The 27,367-nt window shown below is 42.0% G+C and overlaps 1 protein-coding gene across 1 annotated transcript; it reads right to left on the bottom strand.

The window, feature by feature from the left end:
* On the bottom strand, nucleotides 1-26,629 carry slc25a36a (solute carrier family 25 member 36a). Its single transcript, XM_076294430.1, has 7 exons — nucleotides 26,172-26,629; nucleotides 20,147-20,314; nucleotides 16,836-16,913; nucleotides 10,006-10,106; nucleotides 4,694-4,760; nucleotides 4,272-4,561; nucleotides 1-3,405 (listed from the first exon to the last, which is right to left on the bottom strand). Exons 1-7 carry the CDS (start codon nucleotides 26,210-26,212, stop codon nucleotides 3,212-3,214), a joined length of 939 nt encoding a protein of 312 aa, XP_076150545.1. The 5' UTR covers nucleotides 26,213-26,629; the 3' UTR covers nucleotides 1-3,211.
* Nucleotides 26,630-27,367: the final 738 nt, after the last annotated feature.

Raw genomic sequence — 27,367 nt, forward strand, 5'->3', positions numbered from 1 at the left:
TTTTTAGTATTTTTTTTATTTTTTATTATTATTTAGTTGATTTTTTTTATTTTGTACAAAAGGAGGTATTACACATAGCCAGCTAAGAATAGGCCACATTTTAAGGTGTAAAAAAGCCCAAACAAAACAAAATCAGAACTTAATGGAGGAAGGATAAATAAAACATTCAACAGAAATTGTCAATGCATTAGTGTTGAGTGATCTGGTGCTTGGGACACCATAACCTCCCCAGAGCATTTCATCACCAAAAACAGGTTCAAGAATGGTGAAATGAGACAAAAAGACCCATGAGCTCCCTAAGCACACATCATCACCTCCAGAGCTCCCATCATCTTGGTGTCAATTGATTTTTATTATATTCAGCAACTGCAACAAACGTTCTTCAAACATGCCTTGGTGGACTCCAGTTGGCGGGATTTATTTTAACAGTTGTCAGCTCTGCTGTGTAATGCCTGCAGTTAGCAAGCCAAATCTGGGCCGACCGTGTCAAGAATAATGAATACAAGCTTAAGAGATGTCTGCCATCCCCATGGCCTCCACCTTGCTTTTGCTTTATAATGCCAAGAGGGCGTGGGCTATTCCACAGTTGACTGGCTGTGGTGGTGTCTGCATCTGGCAACCTGTGCAGCCCACAGTGGGACCCTCCTCTCCAGGCTCACTTGGCTTGTGGCTGCACACAGCAGTATTTGTTTTCCACATGGGTTGGTTAGGGAAAGGTAGCATTTAATGTTTCTCACATTCTAATAAAGATACATTTATTCATTTTTTGCCACCTTTGAGTGTACTGAACAGAACTGCTTTGGTGGTTAAAGTAATAGGGCCTGTCTGTTTCGGCTAACTTATTAAAGAGCCTGAATAAGTGCCACTCTGGAAATTGCCTTTGAGTAATTTGTCATTGTTAATAAATACAGTATGATAGTGTAAGATATAGTATTTGCACTGAGACAAGTGCTCAATGTTGAGTTGAGTGTTGTCACATAATACCACACTGTTCAGAGGGATGACTAGCCCCTTACAGTATACACTACAGAGCCATGTAGGCTAATAGCAGCTGCAGGAAGTCCCACACGGAGTCTGTAGCACCTGTCAGAATCTTAAGGGACAGATGAGTACCGTATGCTGATAATGACAACATAAAAAACATGGAATTCAAGCGTTCACAGTTCAGTGGAGGGAGACTCATGTTCAACCCAAATACTACCGAAGCGAGTTCATGATCTGAGCTCGCTACTTGCATAAGGAGAGACACATTCACTGTGACATCTACCCCGAGTGAGGACTGTCGTCAAATGGCCTTGTAGAGAGAAAATTCTCACAACTCACACGTTACTGAGGAGGACCAAAAGCTGGCTGGTTAGAGAATGACAAAAATAACTCTATAGTCTGTTTTGACACAGAATGATGAAACTGAAGAAACAGGAAACCACAAGGTGTCCAACTGAGATTGACTCAGTTGATTAGACTAATATGAGCTCCTTCATAAACAATAAGGAAAGTGGGGCTGCATGTAAACATACATCTGAGATGAAGACACTGACCTTTTACAGATCCACACAAGAAAAATTAAAAGAACTAAGCAAAATAACTAAAAATTAAAAGAACAAAGCAAAGTAGAAAACAAAATTATAGACTCCATTTTGGGGTAACTGTGGAGTCTAAGGCCAGCATGTTGTACCAAAAAGAAAGAGAAAAACAAAGAAAAAAAAAAGAAAATCAACCAAAAACACATTGACACACCATATTGCGCATGTTGCGATAGATTCAAACTTGTTTTACATTGAACAAATGCAGTTGATTCAAATAATACTTTTGAAACTGCAGCCTACTGCATGATCATAGGACCTAGATTATGGACAAGGGGATATTTGATATGCATATCAATACACATATAGGAATATCCTTCACTAAAAATGAATCAAGTACACTGAACTGTACAATATCTTCAATGGACACTGCTAAGCAAAACACTGTCTTGCTCCCACAGTAATACTGTTTTTTATTCTTTCTTTTTTTATATATATTTATATATTTATAATACAAGACTAAAACTATCGACAAAAAAAGCCACGGTGAGGGGGTGGGGAGAAGGGTACCTCCCCGGATGGTAATGTGCACGTGTGCGTGAGTGTGTGTCAGGGCCATATCCGAGTAGACACCCCGAGTCTGACACTCAAGAACAAAGGTCTGTAGGTGCTGCCGTTCGGACTTCAACACTGACTAGTTTCAAGTAAGCAGCCTTTCCAGAAGAGGCCTGTGAGACAGGTCTGGATGTTTAAGAAAAAGAAAAAAAAAGAAGAAAAAAAAATGCATTTAATAGACGTGCAGACAGGGGGCGCTCTCTGCATTACAGAGCTCATCTGCAACCATGACTACTGAAAGACTTCACCTCACAACTTCACAAACCCCATTGAAATGACATCTTGCTTGCATGAAACACATGTCTACGTGAAGGCCCTTTCGGGTTGTAATGGGCTAAAAGGGTCAGAAATATTTGGCCGAGAGCAAAGCGGAAGGTCGGCGTGTTACACATTGTTAGTCTCTTGCACTGAGCTGAGGGAGGGACACCACGGCGAGCGGAGGGGCATGCTTGAACACAGCATTGTCTTCAGAAACCAAGTTCTTATTCTACAGGAATCTGTGTACAATGAAACCCATACAAATTAACCATGGTTGCGTAAGTGACAGTTTTAGAACAAATGACAAACTAAAATCATAATCATCATCATCAAAAACAGAAATGGTGGCCTATTTGTGTCAAGCATTAATTTTCAGTGTTTTCACCCATAAAACAGGGGTTACAGTGTCAAGCATCCCCCTCCATCTGATTGTCTTCTCAAATGGCTCCTCTTCAAGAGAGGAATTATGGAGAGACAACAGAGTTCAAACGAGATTATCACTAATGGCTGGTTCAGTAAGACACCATCCATTACAAACAACCACCCTGCAGTGTGGTCATACGATTGAACTAGCCCCCTCCTCCCTAGATCACTTTTTCGATCATTCCCTCCCTCCCTCCGCCCTTCCTCTCGATTCCCACTCTTTCCATCTCATTTCTCGGACAACAGCACCCTCTAGTGGCCTGGGAGAACTCCTAGTCCTCTCCCATTTTCCACTGATATCCATCTCGTTCTATCCTTCGATCTCTTTTCCCCCTCTCCTTTTCTTCCTCCTTGGCCGGGTTTGGGGGGGGGGGGGGGTTGGGGGGTTTGGGTTAACCGTTCAGCAGGTAGACCACCAGTTCGTAGGTGGACATCATGATGGCGGTGTTGGGTATCTGCCGGACCAGATGGGTAGTAAGACCACGGTAGAGGGCGCGGTAGCCCTCCTCACGTATCACCATGCCAAAAGTCTGAAAGAAGGAGCGGTACTTGCTACCCTCCTCTCGAAGTCTAGTGCGGATCACCTCTGTAGGAGAGACAGAGAGAAGAGAGTCACTGTGCCATTCACAAAAAGCTGATCATCCCTTCAGGTGCTATTATATGTAGCCGTTTGTTTTTAAATCACACATGAAAGCATTACAGCATACAAATGCTTTGAGCATAACTTCAGTGATGAAACACTATGGTAGGGATGTTTTTCTCTTTGAAAGGGTCTTTTTTAACAGTTGTGTTAACTATTTTAACTGAATGTTACTAATAAAAAGTAACATGTCTCAGAAGAGGCTTTTGTATAAAGCTTTAGAACTAATTAACAGGAAGTTGTTTCTTGTTTTTCTTTGAAACATGTTCATGCCCACAACAAATTTCATGTTGACTATGTGTGTTTTTCTATAAATTATACACATCTTAAATAATTCAGGTTCAGGTCCTGATCAGTAAAGGCAAGGTTTGCAAGCCGTATGTGAAGATGCAGTCAGATCCTCCTTTCAAATATGCTCATTTGCCGTAACCGAACCAACTTTTTTTTCCTCCAAGCTTATCCTGCTGATTTTCTGACTATAATGAACTGTTCGACCAAATTATTATTTTTTTTTGCCAATAAAGGTACAATTTCATTGAGTGTTTGGGGTTGTTTTAGACGTGAAATTTATTATTTTTTTTTTTTAGTCGGGTAGAAATGTTTTAGTTTAGTAGAAATGTAGTCGATTACCTTCACTTAACTATACCTCATGTCTAAAATTAATCACATATTTGTTTTGGTGATTGGGAGTAAAACATACACTTAACTACCTACTGATTATTTTTTTTCCCAGATTTGGATGAGCAAACAAATTTATTTCTAAGGATGGCCTCAGTTGTTAAAAATAAAGAAAGACTCGGAAAAAGACTAACCATGTGGATAAGCAATAGACGTGGCACAGGTTTTGGATGTGGCTGCTGCCAGCATCATCCCTACGAAGTCTGATGCGTCCTTCACCACCTCCTCCTCCTCGTCCATGTTGGCCTGGACCTTGGACTCCAGCAGCTTGCGTTTGATGCTCTCGTATATCACAAAATGGATGACAGTCTCTGAGATGCCAGCATAGGATGCTGACATGCCCCTGTAGAATCCCCGGATCCCGTCTGCCTGGTACACCCGCCGGACACAGTCAAATGCACTCATGTGACGCTCACCTCGGTTCCTACACAGCATTGGATTAGTAAAATGTCAAATACATCAAAGGCTTTAATAATAATCTCGATTTTATTCATCAATTTAGTACAGAGAGGATCTGTTTGTTAAAAAATGACCCAAACACGCTTGTTTCACTCACCTGGCATCAAGTTGCAAGCGGGTCTTGATAAGCCAGATTGGATTGGTTGCCGTAATCGCTGTAAACCCTGGGAAAAATAAGACAGGGGGTTCAGAGGAGGTAGTAACAGACAGTGCATGTCAACACACTCATGGACAATCTGTTGGCCTAGTGCTCTAGACAACATCGCCAGTAGTGATAAATCCTCAATCCGTAAATTGTACCAATCCACATGAAAACTCATTTAACATGGGTTTATGGCTGAGTTATTTGCAAAAGATGTCCAATGCACTCCATACTACTTGAGCTTAATACTTGAGGACTTTGAACGGCCTCATTACTGACCAACTGCATCCTGCTCAGGAATGCATCCCTATCATCATTATTATTGATGGTAACACAGATGTCCTCTTAGGAAAAAAGGTAGAAGTCAAGATGACCTCTCAGAAGTGATTTCAGGCCATAAGCCATAAGCTCAGGTTAAAGAAGTAATCCTCAAACTCAAGCATCTGAACTGATATTGTAACTGGCCAATATGTGAATACTAACCCTCCCCCAACAAAAATAAACATTTGAGTAACAATGTTGTACAAGAATAGCTATTAATATTAATTTATATATTTTTTTTCACAATAACTCGGTGAAATATACTTGTGCGGTAGCTCTTTTGAAGAGCCATTTACTAGTGACTAAAACATCAATAAAATGTTGTGAGGGCAAAGGCTGTGTAAGCCTATCTCCACATGCTGCATATCAATGGCTTCCGTGGGATGGGTTGTTAATTGTCGCAATGTTCAAAACTAACACAAAATATGACAACTGGTATCCCTGATGGGTCAAGGTCACTCCATGCCAGTACAGCAAGGAAAATTACAGACACGTAAGGTTTAGACACACGGAATTAATATACATGTTAGCGCCGAGAGGTCAGTTTTTTTGCTTTTTGCTGTTGTTCGTTTTTGTTTTTTAAAACGTGCAGTGAATAGTGCATGGGTTGTGCAAATGCAATGGCTTTAATAAGTGATATACATTCAACTTGGGTTACATGAACTACCCATTTTGAATTCTCTATGCTGTGTTATCGACAGACTAGCTCTAGACAGCTGGCTTCAGTTTCACTAAGTGGATGTGTGCACAATAGTTTTTTTTTTTTTTTTTTGATGAGAAGATTGTAGTATGATCGAAGTTCAGATACTCTGAGATCAAGTCAAGGTGGATACCACCCCCACCCCTCCTACCCACCACAATGAAACAAAGTCAACCCCAATTGCCAACTTCGAGTATAGCAATAATAGCCTTCATGAAAGTCTATGACTATCCTGCTCACACAAAAACGTATTATTTTTCTTATGCTAGTAACACATCTATGCATGTCGTTCTGAACCTAGAGAAAGGTGGGGAGGTGGTGGTGGTGGATGTGGGTGTCTACAGAGGGGAGGGGAGGGGGTTGAAATTCCTAAGGAGCAATTGGGTGGAAAGTATGAGAGAAGATCTGTAGCAGTAGCAAGTAGTAGTGGAAGAGAGGAAGAGGAGGAGGAAGAAAGAGAGGAAGAGCAGAGAGCGTCTCTGGCGAGTACTCACGGGGGAGGGGGACAAAGCTACTCCACACAGCTGCAGTAAGAAGCCTGCAGACATTGGCTGCCCCGCAGGGCCCCCCACGCAGGGCTGCCAACTACAGTATAGAGCCCTAAAATAGACACAGGCTTGTCTGTACCACAGTCACAAGCAGTAGCAGCAGCAGCAGCAGCAGAAGTCCCCCCTTTTTTTTTATTTATTTTTTTTATTTATGTTTTTTTTTTTTATTAAAGAAGATGATGAAGACAAAAAAGCACACTCAAAATACACACTACGTGGAATGGGATGGAATAGAGAATCATCCGTTATTTCCCATGACCCCACACTAACTCCCCTGCCACCTCGCCTTCATCAACCACCCACCCGCCCATTACCCTCCCAGCCAGTGATGCTGTGCTCCTTGTTGAGAGCACGAGAGCACAAGAACATAAGAGACCTGTTTGGACTCTGGTTTATCCTTCCCTTTCTTTTCACACAAAATGGGTAAGTGCCATCAGAAGGGCAGTGAGAAAGAAAGACAGAAGGAGCAGAAAACAAGGAGGAGGAAGAAAAAAGAGGGAGGATATAGAATGTAAAAGAAATTACAAAATTCTTCTTTCAAAAGTTCTGAAGCCTGACAGATCACAGCAGTCTTGCTCTTAATCTTAATCTTAATTAAACTCAAAGATGGAGGGGACAGAGCCTAGCTGATGCTACAAGAGCAGCAAGAACAGTGTCGTCATTGCCATTATCACAACAATTTCATCAGACGTACATGTTGGAGGGATAAAGAAAAGTCATTGGGGTGAAAAGGGGGCAAAGTATAAAGTGAAAGGGTAATAAAACGTTCGGTCAAGCAGTGCAAAGTAAATAATACAAATATATATTTTTTAAAACTGGGACATGCTAACCTTGTCAACCTTGTTGAATAAATAAGGCAATGAGTATGTTTCACAGTTAACAACACAGATACAATGTGTAGGGCTTTCTTAGAAGCATATGGTTGTGCATAAAATGCTCTTTTCCTTAACCAGTGATGATATGATGACTTGAAAGACATGGCTTTTTCTTCCACCCTTTCACAGCAGGCTCAAACAAGCTATACACATGTTGAGCTTGGCAGAAGGCAGTTTCTGCTGAATCAGGAACAAGGCACATGGTTCACTTCAGACAGAATAAGACGTTTGGTGTAGAAGCATCTGAAATGTCAGGCAGATCATGCTTAATGGAATTTAAAATTTCATGTTTAGTCAAATGTAGGACAGAGGTTATGTCCATATGCCTATACCGTACAGCTGCTATGACATATTGCACTCAACATGTCTAGTCTGCTGCTGGGATAATGTACTCTTGGCCTACAGCCTGGTGTGTCATTTTAACATTCCTGGAAGAGAAGCCAAGAGCCATACATCTCCATGCATGACACTGCAACATTACCATACCTGGGTGTCTCTACTGTACAGCCAAGTAGACATGGCTCTACTAGCACGTATGTGTACGTCAGACTACAGGAACGACAGCCTTCCCATAGGCTCTTGGCCGGCTGCCTTTGTTCTATATGCAACGTCTACGTGGCCGTGGAATACTGCCCTACTTTATGCAGTGATCTGACCTACATTTGCACAGGCACAGGCATACAGGAGACGAGCTGGGGAATGGGGTCAAAGTTTGATCTACGCACCCAATGTGGAAAGTGTCAATCACGGGTGAAACTGAGGCGGTTTGCAGGAAAGTGAGACGACTCTGATATACCACTCGGATAGAATGGCTGGGAAAATTTTCCACTGCCTTTAATGGCATGGCTAAACAATATTGTTGGTGTAGCCATGTTATAACATTTTACAAAAGGTAATTAAAAGGGTTTTACAGCATGGCTTACTACAGAGCATAACACACCTTAGAAAATATTTGATGATTATGACATTATCTCTACATCTTTAGAGTTATTTAGATATGATTCACTGCAATAAAGGGCTGTTTCGACATGGATTATTGCTTAAGTGTTACAAACATTTAAGACAGGTCTGTCTGTCTCATGTGCAGTGTGTCCTAGTGCAAGTTAACACAACTTCAATGAGAAAAGCTACTGTATTACAAACTGCTTGATAACTTTGACTATCATACAATGCTGGGTACACTTGATAACATAGGTAGGCAGGTCCATAAACATTAGATAAGTTGACAAGGTTACCATGCCCCAGGGCTGACTACTCTTGGAAGTAAGGGAGAGGAGTGTGTGTGTGTGTGTGTGTGCATGTATCATTTGCAGTTATATTATGATTTAATTACCTTTACAGGGGGTGACAGGCTGGTTAGGGCCAAAGTGTCAAGACTGTGCAATAACAAGGGAGATTAGGAGACAGGGGCAAAACAAAAATAAAAACAAAAACAAAAAGAACTAGCTACAAACCTGCAGCTACTGAGTATATGATCAATATATATAAAAAAAAAACATACATCAGCATTTCTATCATAATCATAAGCATCATCATCATCATCATCATCATCATTACGGTTAGGAGAATCATGTCCATACCAGTGAGAAGAGGAGACTACCTGAGGCGTCCGCGGATCCGCCTGCGCCAGTCGCGAGGACCGCCGCTCACTCACTGCGCATCGCGCCCTACATGTTAGCGTCCTCAACTACACACAGCACAGACAGCGCAGCGTGTGAAGCCAGACTGTTTAGTAGCACACTGGTATGTAATGACCTATGGCCTCCAGCCCTCAAAACAAGAGGAGAAGAAACAGGGGGGGGGGAACAACGAAACGGAAGAAAGAAAAATGGAAAGGAAAGCACAACCCAAACTTTAAGGACCTTAATAAAGTTTTTCCCCTTTTCTTTTTATTAAAAGAAAAGCACTGTTTTGTAGTGTATTCGGAGGTGTTACTGTGCCAGAGTTTTGTGAGCAAAGGGCTCAGTCAATACTGGAGCTCAAATGAAATCCATCGATGTAGTCCATCAATGTAGTCCAGAGTGACAAGAACGTCCACTCAAAAGCAGGAACGTTTCCCGATTTTTCCATTTTTAGTTATTAAATTGATTTGTTGATTGATTGTTTTTTTTCTTGTAAAATATTGTCAGAAAATACACAGTGTGGATATCATGACGATTCTGACAACCTTGTCATATTTTACATTTGTACATATATTTATGTATGTTTTTAATTTCTTATTAACAGTTTTTGAGATTTAACTTCCATTTTCCCTTTTGTCTGAGGGTAGAAGTCTGAACTCTGAAGACAGGAGGTGTTTATGAGTGGATGGATGGGCCGATCCTGAAAGTCTTTAATTGTGCTTTCGGACAAACCAGTCGTGCTTTTTGCTTTTTCATTCTACCCATGCTACCCCATAGCTAGTAAATTACCTCAAAATGGAGGGGAAAAATAACAAATAAAAAAATTAAAATAAAAACATCTAAAAGGTGAGGGCAAATGTCCTAGACTAACCATGCCCAATCAGTCCTTAAACAACTAAAAACAAATGTGCTTATTCTTAAACCACAACTTCCAATCAAACAAAAATATCAAAACAATGTAACTTATTTAACAATTGAAAAGGAGGCCAATTGACTGATAAACAAGTTACCTACACTTAATATTTAGCGAAAACGTCTTTGTGACATTACATCCATTTTTAATAGAGCAGAGACTGAGAGCGAGTGCAAACTGTAGCATTTCTACACAGTCTGGTTAAATATGACAAAAAAGGGGAGCACTGTTACAGTTTTAGTATTCTTCAGTCAGAGTGGATGCAGCGGTTAACGGCTCTCCTCTTACCTGCTAAGGCGGCCGAGACCATGTGCACCTGTGTGGAGTCGGGCTCGAACACGCCATTTAGTTTCTCCTTCGCTGTCGAGTAGGCGGCAAAATATATGGCTCTGTGGAAGGAAAAAGGACAAGGCTGAGTCTACGTTTGTCTAACTATGCACCAAATCATGGTAATGGTCTCAGATTATACACCAATCTGGTAAAATATAGTGGCAATCTGGCAGAACACGTGTGTTGGAACGGTGATCAATCAGGTTTAAAAAGTGCACTAACAAGAATTTTTCTGGCCTAGATGGGCTGGCTCGGTGTGAACTGAGGTAGAACGCCAATAAGACGAGTGTTCCTCTGTTTAGTCCGACTCTACGGACATGTCTGGCTTGTATGGGAAGATTTTTCCAAGTCTACATCCGTGATGTCTCTAACGAACCCAATCATTCTTTGGCTATTGTGATGACCAGGGCTGATTACTGACACCCAGTCAGAATAAGGGGTTTGCCTTGTGCCCTATATAATCACAACAAAGCTCTCCACAAACTCCATGGTAGCCAAGTAAAATGAAAAATCATATGCGGAGGAGTGTATCTTGGCTTCCACTTTGTTTGCACACGTGCGCTAGAGGACAATGAAGTCTTTGATGTGAAATGGAATGCTGCATTATGCAACTCCTCAGAATATTGCATCCACCTTATGCTGTTCTTACTAAGCTTGTGATAGATGACGCCTGAATAGCAACTGCTCAGACTTTGACTCTATCAGGCCCAGTTGTGGCTTTGTGACTCAACATTGTACAGACTCAATAGCTAAGTACCCTAGCAAGCACCCAATGCTGATGTGTGAATGACTAGTAATGACAAAAGCCAACAATGATTCACTAAATATCTTAAATGAAATGTTGCAATTTTACTCTTTAAGCGCTTTCAGATATAACCTCCGGAGTATATGCGGAGGTTTGTCAAACGGAGGTCCTACCCTTCGGATGATTCAGATATGATGCTAACCTGCGGACCTTATACTGACCTTATAGGGATGTATGTGTGAACGACATACACGCACATTACAGAATCTCTGTGTGGTAGTCGAGAGAGGGGTGGGGGCTTGTAGAGTTCACAAGATGCGAGATATGACGCAGAATATATGCGGCCACTGCCTGTCACAGCTGCTTTTTGTTTACAAAGTGTAGCCTATGCATTATGTAGGCTAAAGAAGAGAAATCTATTGTACGTAGGCTAATCCTTGAAGTAGGCTAGTCACGTAAGTGCGCACTTGAAATTGACCTACAGTATTTGTATGTGTGCTTCGAATAAACACATTTATCTGTTTCAACGTTATGTACCAGAATTACTTGGCTATAGAACCCCAAATCTGGTTTGCGTTGGAGAGAGAGCATGCACAAACTTTATGGTAGGCTACCAGCCAATTCAGTAGGCTAACTCTTCAAGGAAAGACTTCAAGGCCAACATACAACGTTTTTAAGCAACAAACAAAATACTAACAGTGAAGCTGTTCGTTTTCTCATGGTTTATTTTTTCCAAAAGCATCCTCTCCCCATGTGTCTATTGCATTTACGTAAGGAGCTTGGAACAAAGTTGCGTTTTCTTCGTTTTCATTTTCTCTAGCCATATTTATGCTCAACAAATATCAGCGAGCTCAGCTCTGAGGTCATGAGAAGGCTATCAATGAACAGAAAACCGTGTTGGCTAACAATTTATTAAATACTCCTGTTATTGTCTAGCCTGGGTGTTCCCATGCTGCCTTGCGCGCGATTTGATTCACGCTGCTAAGGCAGCCTGGAGACCATGGAGCAAATTTTCGCCTGAGATAGGAGACCAATCACAGAACAAGGGGGAAAGCAAGACGATGATGAGCTATGCACAGACGCATTTGATAGACATCCGTGGCACCCAATAAACGGATCTGGGCATTTTTTTCAAATACGAGAAAATGAACGTTTGGTTCCCAGACCACGTCTCATTGAGAAGTGGTGGCGCTAGCCAGGCTAGTTATTGTCGTCAACGACGTCGCTGTAGGCTACTGCCTTTTCAGCGCCTTCTGCATATGATTAAGTCTTTTGAATTCGTTTGGCTTTGCCATGCAGTTGTAGGCTACAACGTGCCGTTCCCTTCATGTGTTCTATCAAAATGTTGTATGCCCTAATGGACAGTAGCTCCGTGATGTCTGCATCTTTCTATGCCACTCCATCATAACACTGGCATTTAAGTCAGATCTAAACACATGGACGCACGAAAGAAACGTCACCAACACGCCCTCTCACTAGTTGTGAATTTTAACCGCATGTTCTACGCCTCGTTCAGACACAGCACATTTACATAATGTCCAGAGGAAATACTAGGGGGGGGGGGGGGTGAGTAGTAGAACAACCGGCTAAATTCGGACATCCATATGACCGGTTATGTCGTTCAGATATACGGCCCCACCGTTTAACATCGGCAGAACCTCCGGTCTTACACGTATGTCTGAAAGCGCTTTTTGAGAATAGGTCCGGCCATATCTAATATATTGTGCCTATATGACTCGAGAGTGCCCAATCAGACATGGTTACGTAAGGTAAGGGCACATACATGAACAGAAGGCGCACACATTCTTCATTAATATTCTCTCTTTCTCTCTCTCTCCAAATCTAAAAGTCATTTAGGGCAATGTTGTGTCTCCCTGTCTCCCAACCCATAAAGCTCTGATGCCCAACCAAAAGAGTTATGTGCAGAACAGCAGGTACAGGAGCACTCATTCATGAACAGATTCACAGAAATCCAACTTTACAGCAAGTGGACTGATCAAATATTTTATAGAACTATAGATGGATTAAAAAAGTAAAGCCCTACTGTATATGCCCTCTCTATGGCACGCAGTGTCACTATTTCAGTGCGGTCTCCAGAATGCTGCTTGCATCCCAAAGTGCCGACTATGGTAGCCTGGGGCGATTCATAGCACTTTCAGTTGAAGGGTACCCAGGGTGAGTATCAGTCTGTATTGGATAGCATAGCCCACATCACGACATGGCATTAACAGTGGATTGAATCAGTGACAGAAGGCAATTTAGAATAGGAGAGGGAAAAAGAAAGGAAGGGAGGGAGGAAGAGATACAGGATTACGCAAATAAAATTTCCGTTGCGGCTTGGATTTTAATCCCTGTGTTTTGTGTGTGTGTGTGTGTGTGTGTGAGAGAGAGAGATGAATGGATGAATGTTGTGCCTTCTTTATTATGTAAGCCACAGAGACAGTTTCTCTGGGAGGACACGGGGCGGATTTAAGGCCTATGGTGCTGCAACACTGTTGCAGACGGAGCAGCCAAAAGCCCAGCCGACCGTGGGCCCTTTCCAGATGAGCTGACCAGGGGCTTAATGTGACAGCCTGGTTACAGAGTGCCTAGTATCTTTCCACTTCCTCCAAACCCACTCCCCCGCACTGTACTCAGCCAATCAGGGGCGTCTGCACTCCAAAGCATGCAGCCAATCGGCATCCGGGGAACACATCTGTCGGGTTTTCACCAGTCAGATGTGCAGGAGCGTGCCAGACCAGAAGGAAGGTTTAATTATAGTTTTGCAAAGACTGACAATACTCGCACTCAATGCAACTGAGATTTGGTGCTTCAACATGAGTGGTGTGTTTACAAATGAAAGGGATTGTAAGTATGTTTATATGCTCATGCAAGCAATTTCTGTTGTGTCCTGTTTTGCTTTTGGCTGTGAGCACGTGGACTCGCTTTATTAGGGCTATTGAAGTGCCCTCCTCTCCTCTACGGTGTTCTTTCCTGCTTTTATGTAACAGCCTGTTTAGTCATGAGTGGCTAAACGTGTCCCAAAAAAAAAGCATGGGCAAAGATATACACAAAAATATACTAGGCCAGAGTAGACTCTCCCTCTCCCTCTCACACACAAAAAAATATGTGTACAACATATAGGCCATTAAACCAGAAGGCTTTGCACCTCATATATATATATATATATATACACAGCTACCACTTACATAACAGGGCATGGAAAAATGTCCTACATGCTGACCCGATTCATACACACTCGCAAAAGAACATTCAAGATGTAGACAAGGCAATGTTATAAAAAGAAAGCTTCACAATTTGCATGTCACAATCAAACTCAAGCTCGAATAAAACACACTAAATTGCCAACAGCCAAACCTCGTCCAATTAGAACCAGAGTATGGTAGCTAGGGACAAGTGTCTGGGTCATGATGGCTAGAGAGTGGTGTAGTGCTCTGGTGAGTGAGGGAAAGAAACTGTCTGAGAGAGCTAGCTAATACAAGGTTAAAGCACAATTGTATAATGTTCCACCAGCGAAAGCTATTGTTAAAAAATGCTATGGCCATTCGTGACCAACACAACACCTACCTCTGACTCAGTCCACTGGTTCTAATGCGAGTGACATTCACAGGCAAGCGCAGCCTATCTATTTGTCTCTGCCTTGGTCTGGCATTCTGGGTCTTGAAGCTTTGATTTTAGGGCTGCTCGCCTGGACTAGACCGAGTTGCGCAACAGGAGAGTATTTATTCACATCTCATGAGTCATGAGCATGTCTGCTACACAACAACAACAGCAGCAGCAGCATCTTGAGATCATCTCAAAGAATCCCTCCCATATGCATGCATAGGACACATGTACGTGCTGGAAAACAATGTGGCAATCTTCTCTAGCCCTTCAATTTCATTACAGTGGATTGAGAAACTATGTCTAGGGGCTGCGTATTGGCAGAGATGCCATGTTAAAACTGATTTAATCAAATTGTGATTCACGATCGATATGGGTATATACCACATCCTATTTCTAGTAATAAACAACATCTTATATCTGGGGAGGTGTTTGAAAAGCTCTGAAGGAGACACAAACTTACACGCGCAGAATCACTGTCAAAGACTAAAAATAGTTAAGAAAGGGTCAAAGGTTTTTATCAAATTCTTACCATTCGAGGTACATATGGTTATAGTTGCTTTAACTGAAATAATGTGTTTGTAATTAAATTAGAGAGTGCCATATAATGGGGCACAAAGGTAGTAATGGGAATGCTTTTAATGCTTAGCCATGACAGCCATTGTGCATAGCCATGAACCCAAAAACTAAGCTAAAATAAAATAAGAGTCTAAATGTTAATCCATAAATTTTACAGAAATGTAAAAAAAAAAATCAATAAAATAATAATACAATAATAAAGTACAACAGGTCTAGTTGTTGTAGTGGATAGATAGATAGATATATACTTTATTGATCCCGAGGGGAAATCCAAGGAAGTTTGGTGTGCAGGCTTATGGTAAGATTGATGTGGAGGCAAGGATGCCGCTATGCAGTGTTATGCAATGCCACATGGGAGGTGGGGCAAAATCAGGACTTAAGGGAGGAAAAAAACTTCCTCTCTCATCTTCATCTTCACAACTGTGAGGAAATGAGGGCAAATCCCAACAGGAAACAAACCAGGAAAGATATTAAAGAGATATATCTGTTCTCACACACCTTGCGGAAAAGCCATCTGATCATGATCACACAAACAATGAACAAAACACACACAGTCTTGCCAACGCACAAACAATGAATGAAAACAGACAAGGTATACTCTGTTTTTCATCATGTACACACACTCTCACACTTGTGTCAATGTATCGATAACAGAAAAGTATCACAATACCCTGAAATTACAAATGCTATGATACCCAATCTCATTGGTATCACTATCTGTGCTTTTAGTGGTGTTTTTATCAGGTTTTGATAAAAAGCCTTATTTTTACCAGTTAAAAACAAAACAATTTTAAGTTCCATGCTTGTCATCTACAACTATTTTATTACTTCTATAAGTGATGTTTAAAGGGAAACTTGGTAACTATTTCAACGTAATAAACCCGTTCAGAAATCATTTGGATGGTTAAATGACCTGTTCCGGTGAAAATGGTGACTTTTGCAACATTGAGACTACCGTCCCGGAAAGAGAAGTGAGAAACAAGAAACTCGTTTTAAATCGTGTTTCTTACCTTGTAACGTCCACATTGTCTGCCGAACTTATGCTAACCGTTTTGCTAGCTTGTAAACAAATCCATGTGCTTTATCGTTACCTTTTTCCACAGTTTGAATTAGCATAATGCACAATTTCTCCAGCAGAGGGGGAAATCCTGCCAAGTTTCCCTTTAAGGTTTCCCCCGTGGTTCTGTTTCAGTATTGGTATTGAGATATATAGGCATGGTATTGTGTAAAACCCATAATTTTGGAGACAACACTAATACCTAACACACTCACATAGGCTTGATGAGCGACGAGCAGCCAACCGACCAGCTACCTGCTCTTACTAAGTCCCCTGACAGCTGTGTGTGGAGAACATCCTGCACAACAGCCCTGTGTTTCCATTCCTCTCGTCTCGCTTGCTCCACTTACATCACCGCCTGTGAGGCCAGATCAGAAGAACGAGCCAGCGCGGGGCAACGGGGAACAGTGGCCTTGTTTGTCCAAAACTGCTGGAAGCCCAGGAGTGTTTGCTTAGAAAGCGGCGGTCGCTTAGCGTTTTGTTTAATGAGCTGTGCGGGGCCAAGAAAATAATACTGACAAGGTATGGCTAGGTAGGTCCCAGATTCATTAATGCAGTCAGGCACCACTGTAACATCCCTCAACGATTACAGAGCTCAGGGGCAGCTTTAAATTCCCTAACCCTGCTAACTACCTTCAAGAGCAGTTTTAAATCAATTGTTCTGTCTAACTGCTGGTATGCTATGTGTGCTCCCTTTCCCTCTTTATTTGATACAAACTTTGGCAGAGTAGGAAGGGTTGAGGAGGCTCCCATGTGACCAAAGACACACAGGATAGGAGAGGAGACATGTCAGTCATACTGTACCTAGAAGGAGCCACGCCCACAAGGTTGGGCCCCAGACCTCTAAAGAGTGATCGAGGTCCTTCTTTCTGCAATATTAACCTGAAAGAGACAAGAAAGAGGAGTGTGTGGTTAGATTCAGGTCACAATGCTTTATCAAGGAACTGGTACATAAACCTATTAAAAAGTATTACATCCAAAATTAAAGGAGCATGAACATATTTCTGATGTGGGCAGTAGCACTCAGGATGACAGAGAACACATGTTTGGAAATCACACTGTTTGCATTTCAGAGACCTTTTTCTTGTAATGCACTTCCAAATACGAAGGTTACACAGAATTCACGAGAATGAACTTCGACGTTAGATCAAATTCCTCTTGATGGGGCTTGAGTGCCAGAATAAATAAAGTCGTTCATAACTTCTGCCTGCTTAATAAAACAACAGAAGCAGCATGGGCTAGCTCAGCTAGCCTCTAACACCGTCTCTGATATGGCAAGCTAGTCTAGAGCTGACCTGATCTGAATAAGGCTTGCATATGGCCTGCAGACTGGGATTATGCTTAGATATCATAGACTCCACAGAGCCGTCTAGATTCATCCGTTGAACAAATTAGTCAGTATTTATTTTTTTGAAACAGTCCAACTTGCATCAGGCTAAACTACGAGCCTTAACACTAGCCGTACACTACATACCAGCCAAAAATGTTATGTAGAAATGGCCCTGAGTAGCTACAGCATTGGGAACCACCTCTGGAACAAAACTGTCACCTGAGTCTATATCATTCATGTATGTGGCTGTGATCTGGAGCGATTAATGCTGGAGATGTCCTGGCACATGTGTTGCTCAGATGCAGTTTTATTCTGGCTGAACATGGCCAAATTTTCAGCCAGCCCCCCCCAACACACACACACTGTCTAATCCCCTCTTTCTTTACTGCAGCAGGCACAACTGGCCTTGTGGGTAAAATATGAATCCTCTCCACGACTCCTCCTCCTTCACTGCTGACCCACTTTCTCATGTCAAAACCTGAGTGTGTGTGTGTGTGTGTGTGTGTGTGTGTGTGTGTGTGTGTGTGTGTGTGTGTGTGTGTATGAGAAGGAGAGAGAGAACCAGTCTTTTTTACCCTCCCCTTTTTCCCTCTAGAGTGCTGAAGCTGGTTCAACACACTTTTTTTCTGGAGGCCTAAGAAATCAAGACACAACCAAGGGAGAAGGGAAGTACCCTAAAAACCAAGCTGCCACACCCCCGATATTCAGCAGAGCACATACACCACTGCACAAACACACACCACTGCACAGAGCTTGCACAAATCACCAAGACACTTTTTGAATTAATCATATTCATTCATTTAGCAGATGTTTTCATTCAAACCCGCCTAGAATACAGAGATGGTTGCCACTGTTTTTTTTTTGCTCACTAGCTCTATTTACAACGACCCCCTGACCTTGGTGTTGTAAGCGCCTCGCTCTGCCATGGAAGCGGCCCCTATTATACAGTTTGAGTGGGTCTCCTAGAGGTCTAAGCTATGCCTCTGGAGCAACACCATCCCCCACTCCCATCAGGCAATAGGTGTGAACATCTCTGTGAGCGCCAGGTGACAGTCTGGACTGTCACCTAACAGTGGCCACATTATGACATTGCCAGTTATGGAGCTTTGTCCTCGTCACCCATGGCTAGCACAGGAGGCATTCACTCACGTAATCTCTCTTATTTTACACAGTCATCCCAAGGAGAGTGGGGGGGGGGGGGGGAGAGGGGCAGAGGGAGAGAACAGCCCTGGCCGTCTCTTAAATCCCTGACTGCGCTGAATAAAAAATGGGCTTGTGATATTTGTTTTCTTAGCTCCCAAGTCAAAAATAGGGGCAGCGGAGGGTGGTGGGAAGCTTCAACCAATCAAATGCTGGCAGACACAGGAAGAGCTGCTCCAGCGGCAGACTGGTGTGGGATTTCTGTACTTGGTAGGATCTAAGGAGCTCAACAGCTCTGAACCAGTTTCTGCCTCTCCAATCATGTCAAGCATTATTCATCTCCGCCAAGACGCCAAGACGTCTATAGGGTATCACCCCATATGCAACATTCTCGAAAACCAGTAAGCCGAGTGGACTGCCATTACATCAGTGACATGACTGCAGGCTTCAACGTAGCTGTGTCTGTGTTTACGTAGAACTCAATTGCACAGTTTGCATAGCCTACCGCTTTGTTCTTCTCCATAGTTTGATATACCAAATACTTCCACATAGAACTCCTCAAGTTATTACGGCCTATCACTCGTCTCTCTACATGTCGCACAGGTTGATCGCGTTGTCCTCCATTTTTTGGCAAGACACGAGCAGCACAGCAGCTGATTGAAACAGCTGTTCCCGGTGCGTAAAATTGGTGGGAATTTTCTTTTTAGCTTTCGCAATGCTTACTGCACTTCGGAATTCTTTTATATTCTTATATTCTTGTTTGTGAATTTTGTTACATCTATCTTTTTTATTTGTTTATTTCGTTTAAATTTAATAGTGTAAATATTTGGTTAAAATCGATTCCCTATTTTAGTTTTCGAAACTTGTGTTGTTTGGTCCAATCGATTGTGCAATCGATTTTCGAACGTAAAGTGACAGCCCTAATGCATGCCAATCTTACCACCATAATGCCCGTCAGGGATTCATAATGGAACATTTGTTACAGAAAGTGTAGCAATGTGTACACAGGATACAGACTAGGCCTATGTCCTATCATGTTGTACTGCTCTGTGTTGATTGGGAGAGACAGATAGCCAACATAGTTCTCGAAGAAATAGACTAAGCAAAGAAATGCAAATAGTGTGGCTCATGTGGCTGAGAGCACTTTAGGACAATGACTAACCCATTCAACCCATTCATCCAGTTTTATGCTATTTAGGGCTGCACCATTTGAGGAAAACATCTAATTGTGTTTTTTTCTGAAGGATATTGTGATCGCGATTTGCAATATGATTTTTGAATGTTAATGAATCGATTCAGATCAATATTCCAAATGTCTCTTAAAGTTGCACCACAAATTTTTTAAATGAGTCATGCTGCCACATTAGCTCATGGTGATCTAGCCCAGTTGATCTCTTTGGCCAAAAATATTGATATAGAAGAAGAGGTTAGGTTAGGTTGATCTATACACAGTTGTAGCCTATTTGTTTATATTGTCTACATATTATCATTTTAATGGGGGCAGAGCTTCCATTGGAGTCTTAGAGCTGCTACCTATCATAAGCAGAGCAGTGCAGTAAACAAGGTGCACTTTCAGACTTCATGTCTGCAGTGTGTGTGTGTGTGTGTGTGTGTGTGTGTGTGGCTGGGGTCAGTCACCACTCACTTGAGGCAGTGCAGGGGACCTGGGGGGGACATGCGGGCCACGCTGGCCCCGTTGACGCCGCTGAGCTGCACCTCAGACACGTAGAAGGTGGTGACGGAGGATGACTGGAGCCTGGTCTTCACCACCTCCAGTGGGCACGTCAGGATAGCACCCACTGTGCCCCCACAGCTGCACCACACAGCCGAGAGACAAGAGAGAGAGAGATCGGGGGAGAGGAGGAAAAGAGAGAGAGAGAGAGAGAGAGTGAGTGCATGAATTAAGGTGTTGGCATGCAATTAAGGCACAATGCATATGTGATAGAATATACAATACAATGCATACCTTTAACAGTTCTAAAAGAGTGGATATATATATATATATATATATAAATAAGTCACTTATCTCTATAAATAAGGTCCATGATGGTTTAAACAGAAACCGTACATGCCTTTTTGAAATGGCCCATTTTAAAAATAAAGTTGCCTAAAACATACCCTCCAAGGAATGAGAAAACTTACACTACACGGCAAAAATGTCTGTCCACCTCATGTTACGTTTATTGTGCCTCAAATGTATTAGCCTTCTCTTCCCCGAGCACCGCTATAGCAAGGCAGCTAACTACTCCGGGTTAGTGTGTGCTTCACCTCACTGTGTGTTCACTGTGTGCTCTGTGTGTTCACAAATTCACGGAAGGGATAAATGCAGAGACCAAATTCCTTGTATACGCAAGTATACTTGGCCTAGAAACATGATTTACATTTACATTCCAGCCCCAAACACCACACTCCAATCATACTTTCATGTCCCAACTTCATGTCACAGATAGGCTAAATATGTTTGTTAGCACAGTGGCATACAAATGGAAAGATTGTGGCGACTGTACCTCCTTAAAATAAAGTAGGACTGTTAGATAAACGCAAAACAGCTGAGCTGATTCCTGGTTACTTATAGGGGCCCTCTATGAGGAGCGAAAGTGGAAAGTGGGGCAACAAGTTTGCTCAGGTCACAGTGAGTCAGCTATACGTGCTCATACTCACATGCATGCCGCTTTAACTAGGCAAGGGCAGGCGAATGGTGAACCCGCTAACTTCACACTCACTTACACACATTCAATTCTTTACTTGAATTGACAAGTTACAGGATACGCATCATAACAAGATCCAAGTTTATCTTAAAGCAACACCAAAGAACTTTCCCTCTGTCGCACACACGCTATTTGTTTATCCAGCACCGCCTTTGCAAATAACGATGTCCACAGACAAGGTAGAATATTTTGCATGACTTATAAAAGTATGATGTATTGCGACATCAGATGCAAGTCAGATGCAAGTTTCTTATGTCTCATTCCATCGAACTACAGATCCGCTACCCGATCTGGCAAACTTACATAGTGCGGTTATAGTCGATAGAGGGCCGCGAAGCGAATGCAGAATTGCCGTTCACCCTGTTACGAGTTGATGAACCACTGAAACGATTTTGGATACATTATTTTAAGGTACAAAAAACTCTTTGGTGTTGCTTTAAAAAAGGTTTCCTTCAGCTGCACACTCACTTGTTCCCCTCCAAATTCACTCACTCTCGCACACACAGACAGACAGACAGACAGACAGAGACACGCACCCTCTCACCTTGATGTGATTTATGCACGCACGCAATTCATAACGTTTTCTACATAGTTAAAATAAAGGTTCATACTTCTCCTTGGGACAAGCACTTTTAAATTTTGGAAAACACTTTCCCATTTACATCACATGATCGCTAGTGGGTCCACGTTGTCACACACACGCCTAATGTTTATTTTGTGCAGCTAGACTAGCCTACTTGGGATTTTGTGCCGCTACTTCTGTTCAAGTAGCATTGATGAGACAGTCACGTTTTTTCCTACAGGGTATTATGTGGAGAGAAAACATTAGCCTTTGAGTATTTTAATAGTCACCCTTGTAAACCCATGTAACCCTTTTGTAAATGGACTGAAGTTCGCACTACGTTTATCGATTATGCTAACCGTTAGCATCTCTATGGGATTTCTCATATACATTAGCCATAAGCTAACGCATTAGTTTCTATTCTGTAACTCGGAATGCTAGCCTACATGATTGCTCTTAAACAAAACATCGAAGGAAATAACTGAGATGCACTCTGTTGGTCTGCTTCATTTTACAGTGAATGTAAAGGTTTTTGAAAGGAACTTCAGCTTCAGACTTTCTCATGTCATTGCCACATACTCAAGTGGGGGCAGAATTGGAATGTGTCAGAGTGACAATGCATTGGTTGATTTGGTTAAAAAGTCACAGGTTATTGGTTATTATTGTATTGATGCTATTCATAAATAATGAGCTGTAAAGTAACTGTTTTAAAGGATATCGACTAACTATCGTTATCGTCAAAATCACAAAAAATATCGAGATATTATTTTTTGTCCATATCGCCCACCCCTAATCCAGGGCAACATTATGAAAACGACATTATGAAGCATGTATATTCAACATTTTCACCAGAGCATGCTGGGCTCTGGCATCACAAGCACACCGCTGAAGCAATGGAGCCACGGCAGTGCTAGCTTTCTGTGGAAAGGCCTAACATCATGTGTTGGTTCTGAGGGAGACTGTCTTTTAGGCCCTAGTTAAGTTCCTGAGGACTACTCATTGTGAATGGTCTTATTGGCTTAATAATAAAGCTAATCTAGGGTGAGAGGGGCAGCAGGCCTGGTTTTGTGGTTTTGGGTGCAGCACATGCATAGAAGACCAGAAGACCTCTCCTTGGAATCCCATACAGCATTTGGCCCCCTATCTCTCCTCCCGCCTTCTCCTCCTGTTGATGCTCCTGCTGCTCCTACTCCATAACAGTCTATTTATATGCTGCCTTTCAAAAGGACGACCCACATACTAGCAGGCGTGAACTTTGCCCCAGATAGGGGTTCTCGTGGCTGTTGCTACTGCCTCTGTTGCTGGAGACCAGCCCACTAGCCACATGTGCAGGCCTCCACTACGAGGCAAAACAACTTTCAGGGCTAGTCAGTCAGTTAACCCCAGTGTGTGTGTCCCCTGCAAACACACAGTGGAAACGTTCTCTTTCATGGAAAGAGATCTCATTCACAATAAGTGGATTGTGAAAATAACAATGTAGAATCAATGTTGAGGTCTTTGCCACACACCAGTATGCAGCCTTAACTGGTTTAGTAAAAGGGGAAGTGCTTTTATGAGTTATGAAGTCAGTAACACAGAAAATTCAATGGAGACAGGAGGGGGGGGGGGGGTTCAGCAACTTTTCCCACTTCCACAAAATGGCGATTCTTAGGCAATCATTACCAGATTTGTCTTTGCTACAGAGAGACACGGCTGTTGTTTGGTTGGAAGAGACTTATCTGACAGTACAGGATTTAAGCTCCCAAACTCAGTTTTAACCAGGCCCAACTAGCCTTGTTGACTTTCATCTGCGCAGCCTTGACCACAACACCAGAAATAGATATGTCTACAAGTACTGCCTGCTTACTCGCAAAACAAGTAGGCTATTTTAGATTGGGCTTCAGATATTTACACAGCCCCTAAATGTCTTAAAGGACAGTGAAATAACACTATCTGACATGTTAGTATCAATACATTACCCATAAAATAAGCATAAAGAATGTTGACCACAAAGGCCTAATTGTATTGCTTTACCATGACAAAAAATATCAGTGATTCAGCTCCTTTGGCATATTATAGGTCTACTACACTGAAGAAAGAGAGGAAGGCAACATAGCTGAAACTGCTTAGATGCAATGTTATATATTTAAATATAGGCTACGAAGAAACTGAAACAGGCTTTAAATAGCAAATACATGTGCTGATCATCACCAAAACCTAATGAATGTGTCCCCTTGACCAATTTATCGTAGCAAACATATGGCACCTTTGGACTTTCATAACAGCCTAACACTGCAAACTTAAGCCTTCGCAACATTCAGCAGCCCAACGAACAAAACATCCAATGTAAAGTACTCAGTGTTAGACCACAACTTGTAGGAGAAAAAACTAAACTCAACATCTCATCTATTTCAGAATTACGTCTAATACAGACACGTGAATGAGAAAGTCTTTTGAAGGTAAACCTGTAAACCTTTGTATTTATGCGTGTACAGTATTGCAGATTACCTATTTTTCCAATGTCCAACATAAACTTGCATTCAGATTAGAGTTCATCATGGGCTTCTTACTTAAGGTGCACTGTATATTAAATCTGCTGAAAGCTGAAGGTTTCCCCATTGACAACAGTGATGCATCATTCCACCTTGCTTGTCCTTGCAAATCAAAGGGAAGGATGTTGATTTCTAGTCTTATCTGAGAACTCTAAAAGGGACTGGAACAGAACCAACTGTAGCCGCACAATTCATTTATTTGCAGTCTGGTCATTTTGACCTTTAATGAAAGTGGTCTTGCAGGGGCAACAGGACTCAGCTTTCCAGCAGAGCCCTCAAATTGCCAAGCACCTTCGCCCAAGCAGAGATTGCTTGGCAGAACATGCTAACTCCAACCACCGAAGTCTGCAGTGCAAAAAGCAAGAACATACCGCCTGTTCCCAAACTATGATAGCAGTGTGCCAATTCATTTAAGGAGCGGATGTGATTCTATTACATGTTTCTATTGTTGTTGTGGTGGTTGATATTAGTATTATTATCAAGACTACAGCTCAAAACTATCTCTTCCACAGTGGTGCTTCTGTTGGAATGAATAAGAACTGCTTCACAGTGGATGTGCTTGGTCATGGATCAGGACTGGGATGAATGACATAGTTGAGGCAGCAGGGCTTCATGACATAGGGCTAAAGGACACCCAACTTCAGTTATGTGTTGTATTTGAGTTATGTGTTGGATTCGAGATGACAGGCTTCCTAATAACACAGCTTATGGTGATGGTGTCCACAGAAGGGCCTAGACCTGTGCCTTGACTGCAGAAAAGTCTGTGAGTATTAATTTAGCCTTTGCCAAAAGGTTGGAGCACCTTGACCAATTTATCTACAAAAACATTAATTTGTTAAATGTTCAGGTTGCAATCAATTCACCCGTTTTTGTACGGCATCAAGGGGGCTATATCCAACTGGTCCACCAGCCTGCATAAATGACTGCAGGCTCTGTTCAGATTCAAAGCTTAAAGTAAAGGGCCAAACGTTTATTTGACGCTATACATTCCCTCAGTGTGTGTATGGTGAGTCATCTGTATTTTACTCGTACGTGCTTGATTGACTGCCCTTTTGACCTTGAAAGGTAAATACATCTCGTTGCATTCAATGCTACTTATAAGCTATATAAGATTGGTTCGCTTGATTTGAAGTTAAATTGTGTTGGATTTTGAGGTTATCAAACGTTGACTACATAACACGAATGTGTTTCTAGAAGGTCTACTTCTACTTACGGCAGTTAACATTATGTGAGCAATCGAACTGACATTTCTTACAGCACGAGAACAGATACGTACACGGTGCTGAAAGGTTTTCAGCTAACATTTAACGTTACATCATTGGTTTTGTTTTGATCGTAACAAGTCGTGCTTGTGGAAAGAAGGCAGTTAAAAGAAACCGCTGGCGTGTTTCTGCACCACACTGTCTTGTTTGACATTAGCTAACGTTAGCTCTAACGTTAAAGCTAACGTTGACATGCTGATGTAACGTTGCTGCAAGGAAATTAGTATAGTGGCATACTTATAACCAATATGATAACATAGACAAACTTATTCTTACACACCACCATTGCTACTTGTATACAACAAAATAACGATATTTGACGATGAAACTGACGTTATGATTGCTCTTGACGAGGACGCGAGTGACTCGCTCCATTATGCACTGACACACCGCAACGAACACCGAAGGCTAGGCCGCAACTTCGAGGGATAACATAATCTTATTTAGAGTAGCGTTAGATTGGAAGACAGAAAACGCCATAATATAATATAATAGTCAGATCGTTTGCTTGACAAGCGGGCTCTGCGTGCTAAATTGTGCTATTTTGATGTGTGACGTAGTGACTTCCTTTAAGTGACATAACAACAACGTTAACGTAGCTACTCACCCTCCAGCAAAGAGATGAACCAGGGTGTCCCTTTGACTCATTCTTTCTCATATCCTAGCCCGCTGTTAGGAGGCACTGCAATGGGCTAACGCGCCGACCGGCACGTCGACCACGTTCCGATTCGTCGATGCACTTCGCTGCAACACTGTGAACGGCGTCTTCCAACAGCCCTATTCAATAACAAATACCCTGGCTAGCTAGCTAATGCGCAGAAGTGGCTAACTTGCTGCGCGCTGGCTAACTGTTAGCTAGCTAGCCGGTTATCAAATCGCTAACGGTGACCAGACGGACGACTTTACTGCTATATACTGTCCTCTTCAGTCCCGAGTTACGTTGAAGACGATAAAGGCTGCAAAGACGATTGTCGATCCCAATGTCAAATAGACTCTGTCAGCTCAGATCGCAATCCAACTCTTGTTGGCTCCGTTGTGTCCGCTCGGTCCGTAGGCTGCAGCTGTGCAAAATGAAGCAGAGAGTGAAGTCCGTATTTACAGTCGAATCACAAGCCAGAAAACAGAGGCTGTGATTGGACGATGGTACCAGTACGTCACGTAGTCCCCACCCGATCATGCTCTCTTCACATGATCACACATAGATGTGAAAGAAGAAGAATGTCAACACACTTGTACGTTAGACAAATAATTATTACCAGCTTACATCTAACGTTTGTTGCCAAATGATTAACTGTATTTTTTATTGAAGTAGTAATTTTAGAAATAAACCATCTTAGGAAATTATCATTTAATTTGAAGTCAATAGCCTGCTCTTCAGAATGTCATTCAGGCTCACAGTAAACCCCTTTCAATATTTGCGACTACACTGGAGCCCCAGAACATAGAACATATCTACTCAACCTAACATCAACCAGTATTAGGCCTACTACTTATTGAATACACCTGTTTTGTAGGATTGGTTTTGCATTCATTTGTATGCATAAAATTAGGTCATCTGGGCCTGACCTAAAACTAACTGCAAAACTGTAGCCTAGGCTAATTAGTATGGAGCCCAGGAGGTGTCATTGCAAGATATTTTTGTGTATCTAGATTGTGTGCAAAATTTAGTATATTGTGTACTCATTTTACTAAATAATGTGCACGTTTTACTAAATAGTGCACTCATTTTACTAAATTGTGCTATCAATTAAAATGAGAGCACAATTTAGTAAAATGAGCACACAATTTAGTAAAACGTGCACA

The sequence above is a fragment of the Alosa pseudoharengus genome, unplaced genomic scaffold (genome assembly GCF_046254945.1).
Source record: "Alosa pseudoharengus isolate Yale_2024_CS ecotype anadromous, Long Island Sound unplaced genomic scaffold, YU_APseudo_1.1 YU_APseudo_1.1_scf_2, whole genome shotgun sequence".
In the NCBI taxonomy this organism is placed as follows: Eukaryota; Metazoa; Chordata; class Actinopteri; order Clupeiformes; family Clupeidae; genus Alosa; species Alosa pseudoharengus.

Coding starts and splice junctions, on each gene's coding strand:
- slc25a36a (XM_076294430.1), bottom strand. CDS start 26,212: ATGAGTCAAAGGGACACCCTGGTTCATCTCTTTGCTGGAGG. Junction 4,761..10,005: donor GGTCTCGGCCGCCTTAGCAG/GTAAGAGGAGAG, acceptor TATTTTTCCCAG/GGTTTACAGCGATTACGGCA. Junction 4,562..4,693: donor CGCTTGCAACTTGATGCCAG/GTGAGTGAAACA, acceptor AATGCTGTGTAG/GAACCGAGGTGAGCGTCACA.